Here is a 6354-nt window from a genome sequence, read left to right as displayed (position 1 = left end):
CCATTAGTATGAACTTGGATGAGTTAAAAAATTAGTATTTGATCAAAGATTAATTTTACTCCACTATGTGATCAAATTTTTTTTTTATGCGGTCATACTTCTAATCTATTGCTTGAATCATGCACGACCACCATATATTATGATACGGAAACAAGTTGAAAAAATTTATGGATATATATTGAAGTATGGTTGTTCAAAAACGAACCAACTCAATAGAAAAACCACAATTCAAACCAACCCAAAGCGAAATATAAAAAAAAAAAACTACATTTGGTTCAGATGTAATCAGATTATTTTTTTTCTCAACTGCATGATTTAGTTTGCGGTTTTTATTTTACCAACCAAAGCAAACAAAATGAAACCGCAACATAAGAAAAACGCTAATTATGCATATGTCACCTAGACCAATACTCATAGAAACTCAATGAAAACTTTTATAAAATGACTTTTTTTTTTTGGTTAAGTTTCGTCCTTGCTTTTTATTTCAAAAATGTATTTATGTGCTACTAGAACTTTTAGAGAATGATCGATACAATCTTAGTCTTTTGCATTTCTTACAGAATAGGATTACTTTCTGTTCATGTTTTTAATTATTATTATTTTTGAGAGGAATTCATGTTTTTAATTTAGTCTATGTTGTTGAAAACATTGTTGGATGAAAATGAAATTGTAATATTTTATGAAATTTAAAACATTGTTTGAAACATTGCTGAAAATATATTGTATTTTAGTTTTTTTAACTTGATTTTAATGGTGGAAACAAAAAGGATATATTGTCTCAAAGAAAACCGCATCATAAACTAGAAAGTGTATATCTTATTTGGGTTGTACAGAGATTTGTATAAAGAAAACAGTTTACTAGGGAACAAGAAAACAGTTTACTGACCGCATCATAAACCTAAAGTTGTGAAAAGGAATCAGTTTTACTAGACAAACCAGAAAGTGTTGTAATCAAACAGGAAATAAACTGGGATAGGAATATGCCTGTCCAAACCTAGGAAAATCTATAACTGAAAAACTTTATATTCCCAAAAATAAAACCCCTACTTATTGAATTGAAGGCATGATCTAAATCAATCCCCTCCATACACTATTTACAACCTTATCTACTATAGTCACACATTCCTTTGATACCTATACTGATTTAAAAAATTCTGAATTTTCAGCAACTTAATCTAAACCATCAGTTCTGCGTGTGACAAAGATTAATAAGTCCTTATTGTTCTAGCTCTGGTTGGTCATGGGATTTTAACTTTACCTAGGTAACAGTTTGGATCAACTTGGGTTGGGAATATTTAGTGCAACCCACAGATCACATAAACCTTAACTTTCACAATCTATATATCAACATCAGTAAGCTGTGAGAGCTTCATCCAAAGGCAGTTTCGCCATACAATTAAAGGGTCTTCCTAGCGTGAACTACATTATCAACTAACAACCAATAAGCTGGTGATTACTGCATTTTAGTGGCACAATGAGAACACTAATTTTACTGCTACAATATATAACTCTTACTCGAATTTTTAGCAAGCAAACTTATTTTGGAGAAATCACACATATACTGGAAATAAAATCATAGTAAAAGATAAGACTTCAACAAAAATCACAATCAAAATCATTCAGAAACAAAAACATAGATAACACAACTGATCAAGAAAGCATGCCAACTACGCATGAATCAACAAAAATCTGAGTGTCAACAAGAATCCCAATACCAATTTTTAGTGGAAGATAAACACACGATGATAAATCTACACTAAGATAACAGCCTAGTTTTTCATTATCATCACAATCACTTTGACTTCCACATTCAGAATGAATAATGAAAATCCTCATCATCATCATCATCACCTTTTCTGGTCAATGCACCTTTTCATATATCGATATGGCAGTCGCAAATCCTTGATCTGGTCAATGCACCTTTTCTTCAAATCTTCATTCAAATTAAGACAATCACTAATGTCAAGAGATTCAAGAAGAGGGCATTTATCAATAATGGCGCATAGTCACATAATTCGTAGTTCGCTTCGGTACGTGGTACGGGTTCGGGTACGCGGTACGCGACATGAGAAGAATTCGGTACGTCTGGGGGTATAGAGCTTCGGTACGCCTTGGTTCGTAGTACTAGTACTAGTTAATTAAATATAATAACCTATCAATAATTTTTTTAATAAAAAGATATTTTTAGTAGAGTTTTTAAATAATACTTCAAATTTAGTAAAAAAAAAGTGAAATTTATAGAAGTATTTATAGTTTTAATACCAAAAAAAAATATATAGCAAAAATCTGCGATCAATACATTTGCATTAGTTCGTCAAAAAAAAAATACATTTGCATTATTTTCAAAATGTGAAATTTTAATTTTTTTTTTGTATGAAAAATCCGTAGAAAATATGTGCCAAAATACTGCTCAGAATGTTAATAATTCATTATGGGCCAAACAAACCCAGGCCCAATGTAAAAAATGTCCAGCAACATAGAAAAACCCTAATATCATCATCTTCCTCCTTTCACTCAAATGAGCAGCCGCCTCCTCCTCCTGTAAAATTTCTTAAACCCATTTTCAGCAGTTTCCCAAAAACCTCTAAACTCTCACCATCACTTGAGATTTAGATCTATTTCTTCTCTTCGTCTTCATAACATAAAACCTGGGTTTACCAGTATGTTTTTTTTTTGCAAATTTTTTGCGGGTTCCTGTGGTGCGCTTGTTTCTGCGAATTCGTCAACGAATTCAGGCGAACCAATACGCCAAAGAACCACGAACCGGTTCTCGCGTACCAATTCGCGGTTCTCCACTGTTCCGACGAATTATATAATCCTCATCATCATCATCATCACCTTTTCTGGTCAATGCACCTTTTCATATATCGATATGGCAGTCGCAAATCCTTGATCTGGTCAATGCACCTTTTCTTCAAATCTTCATTCAAATTAAGACAATCACTAATGTCAAGAGATTCAAGAAGAGGGCATTTATCAATAATGGCGAGCACACCAAGTTCACTGAGCTTGTGTCCGCTCATATTAAGATGGCGTAGACCAGGCATTGTTTCAGCAATAACAAACGCCATTTTATCAGAGTCACAAGAGTCAAGCGACCATGAACAATATTGAAGCGATTTCAAAAGAGGGCAAGATCGACCAAGGGCTTCAAGAGTGGCCTCAGATATATTACAAAATGGGATGAAAACCTTCTCTAACTGCGGAAGCTTTCTAATGACTTCACTAAACCCTTCATATTCTGTAATTCTGTCCATCTTTACACGCATGCAACGTAGGTGACTGCCACTGTAAAATTTGTATTAAGAAAAAAACTATTAAAAAATGGTTCATGAAAACAACAAGATATATACGGTTAAATGCAGGAATAAATTAAGATATTGAAACTCATTACTTATCAGCTATGAGTTTAAATAGACCAGGGGTGCCATAATCTTCTTCGACAATAATGCTTTCAAGATGACCGCAACTTAGTTTAACAACATTGCAACAAACCTTCTCCATATACCAAGGATCAAAGTCAACATATTTGGGTATATGAATAGTGCGCCACATGAGAGGATCCTTGCAAATCTTCAACCATTGAGTGCACACAAGGGATACATTAGTCAAAATTGTAAATATACCAAGCCTCTTGATGATGTTTGCTGTCAAATCACTCGGAAGATCAAGCCAATTTGGTCGCTTTACGAGAAAGAACCTATTTTTTTTCTTTGACTTTGACCTAGCCTTTGTGCTCTCACTTTCCTCTTCCATTGCTGGAATTGAAGAAATGGCCAAGGAACTGAAACGATTAGATAATTTGATTCCTGTATTGTTGTAACCTTTTATAGAAACCATATCGTTAAAGTAGAAACGTTTTGAGAGAGAAACGTTGTTAGCGTTTAGGGGACGATGAAAGTGTTTGACAATAGAAAAAGAGTTAATAGTGAAAGGAGAAGGCACGGCGGCTAGGGTTCCAAACAAGTTATGAAAATTACTAATAAGGGGCATTTGGCGGTTCAAGTGTGACCTGTTCAACCCGATCACCCAATCCAATATGCATTTTACTCGGACTTGTTCAAGTTTGGATCCAACACGAACTACTCATTCAAATCGGAAAAACTATTACTTTTCTCACCCTATCAATTTTCTGTGTGCCCTATTTTTTTTCCGAAAATACCATTTGTTCGGATTATATAATCTGAAATAGATTATTAGGTAATTTTAAGGATTGTATATTCCAAAACATAACAAAATAAAATAAATAGAAAGTGTATCGTAATTGATATCAAACGTCTTTGTTGATCGTCGTACAATCCCCGCATAAATTGCAAAGCAATTTTTTGGATTGTATGAGCGGTCAGCAGTGACCATGATATCATAACCACTCCTAAATAAAAAAAGAGAAAGAAAAAGTAAGAAAGGATGAGAAATGAAAAACGAATGAATATGTTGAAGCATGCAAGACTATTCATAACCATAAACTTATCATAGGTTGTAACTACAGTCGAAGGAAACGTTTACAATGCATAAACCGACTAAAAATGCATTAAACACACCACAAACCGTCCAAAACCTTGGGTGTAACGCCACAGTCCACACAGTCTGGGAGGTTTCAGATTATATAATCTGAAACAGTCTAGAACTTTTTGGATTGTGTAATATGAATATCCCAGACTGTGTTTAAGTTTGATTCTTGGAGGGTTTTCATGGTGAATGACATAGGAAAAGAAGGTACACAACATAATTCAACGACATAAAACAACATAATAACAGAAGTGATGAAATATCTGATAATGTGTTCGAAGAGGTGCTTTTCTACTTGATCCAGCTGACCTGTCATCCGACATATTTCGATCGGCATGTCAACTGGATCAAGTTCATAACAACCTCTTTGTAATCTTATCTGCAACATAATGATGAAAGGCATTCCAAAAGGATTTTTATTTTCAAAAGGATTTTTATTGCCAATATTGCCAAGATATATTTCTATTCCTATTTCTAGTGAGTCGTTGACCACAGATAAATGTCGGTGTTATGTGGACCACATAAAAAAAAATCTTGTATCTAAAAGTTTCAGATTTTATAATGCGAAAGTTCCCTCCCCCTACAAAGTACGAAATTTAATACATTATTGAACCGATTCAGATTATATAATCCGAAATATTTTGGAATAGTTACTTTCTCAACAAGAATGACTCATGGAACACGTTTATCTTTGAGTTTTACCAGTTTTAATAGCTGGTCAGATAAGTTGAACACGTATTTTGACACTTATTAATGAATCGTTACACTCTATGCACTCATTCTTCACAAGTTTTCTCTATAAATACTCATCAATCCTTCACAATTTTTCATTCAATGATCTCACATTCTCTCGTTCTCCTTTCTTTCTACAATGTGTTTTCAACGTTGGCCTTTCATACTAGCTAGAACGATCAAAAGTGATCGTGCCGCTTTGCAAATTTGCAACATCACTCAGGGGTTAAAGGTTGTTTGTTTGGGTGCAAGGTTGACCATCAGATTCTCCTTTTCCCTAGAGAGGAAGCAAACCTTAACTAGGAAACAAACCTTACCTCAACCTCCTTCCCCCTCCATCTTCTAGTGCTGCATGATTTGTTTTAGATTTAATAAATTACCATTAGGTGTTTGAAAATTTTGTGTAATAAACTTCAAGTTTCAATTTTGTTGTAAATGTACTATGAAACTATATATATATATATATATAGGGTTTTGTTACAAGCCACCCTTTGGTGGTGTCTTTTATCAAGTCACACCTTAAGGTGTGATTTTCACTTTTTAGTTATAACTTTGCTAAAAGACACCTTCATAAAAGTAAGTTGGTGTCTTTTCGCAAATGCTCATAGAGTAACTTGATAAAAGACACCTTTTGTGAAGGTGTCTTTTATAAGTGTTTTGACTTACTCCTGGTGTCAACGGATCCTGTCTCATATATATATATATATATATATATATATATATATATATATAGTCAAAAAAAAATAGTATATGTTATGAAAATATTAGAATAAAAACAAGAATAAAGAGAAGTAGAGAAGAAGAGAGAAACATAGATGATTATATTATTCTCTTGTAATGTACAATAGGTTACATGTGGTCTATATTTATAGAGAAGTACAATGATATGACTTAAGAGTTAAGTACTTAAGGGATAAGTACAAATAGGTGTGACTTAGCGGATAAGTAATATGGTGTCACTAAAGAGATAAGTACAAGGGTTTGTGGACATCCACTTATTATATTCATAACGCTCCCCCTTGGATGTCCATCAAGGATATGCCTCATTAAAACCTTACTAGAGAAAAACCCGGTGGGAAAAAAATTCTAGTGAAGGAAAAAGAGTACAACATC

At 33.5% G+C, this 6354-nt stretch overlaps 1 protein-coding gene across 1 annotated transcript; it reads right to left on the bottom strand.

Moving 5' to 3' along the window:
• Positions 1–2822: 2822 nt before the first annotated feature.
• Positions 2823–3942, bottom strand: LOC146939475 (putative F-box/LRR-repeat protein 9). Its single transcript, XM_085753099.1, has 2 exons — positions 3395–3942; positions 2823–3288 (listed from the first exon to the last, which is right to left on the bottom strand). Exons 1-2 carry the CDS (start codon positions 3838–3840, stop codon positions 2835–2837), a joined length of 900 nt encoding a protein of 299 aa, XP_085609225.1. The 5' UTR covers positions 3841–3942; the 3' UTR covers positions 2823–2834.
• Between the last annotated feature and the right edge of the window lie 2412 nt (positions 3943–6354).

Source organism: Medicago sativa, chromosome 3, assembly GCF_051527215.1.
Source record: "Medicago sativa cultivar Bolivia chromosome 3, Bolivia_mono, whole genome shotgun sequence".
Lineage (NCBI taxonomy): Eukaryota > Viridiplantae > Streptophyta > Magnoliopsida > Fabales > Fabaceae > Medicago > Medicago sativa.
The sequence above is the reverse complement of the archived record's forward strand: the minus strand, read 5'-3'. Positions and strand labels throughout refer to the sequence as shown.

Bases quoted from the DNA above. Each gene is read 5' to 3' on its own strand.
- LOC146939475 (XM_085753099.1), bottom strand. From the start codon at position 3,840: ATGGTTTCTATAAAAGGTTACAACAATACAGGAATCAAATTATCTAAT. The intron at 3,289-3,394 runs GTAATGAGTTTC...CAAATTTTACAG, and splicing joins TTTAAACTCATAGCTGATAA to TGGCAGTCACCTACGTTGCA.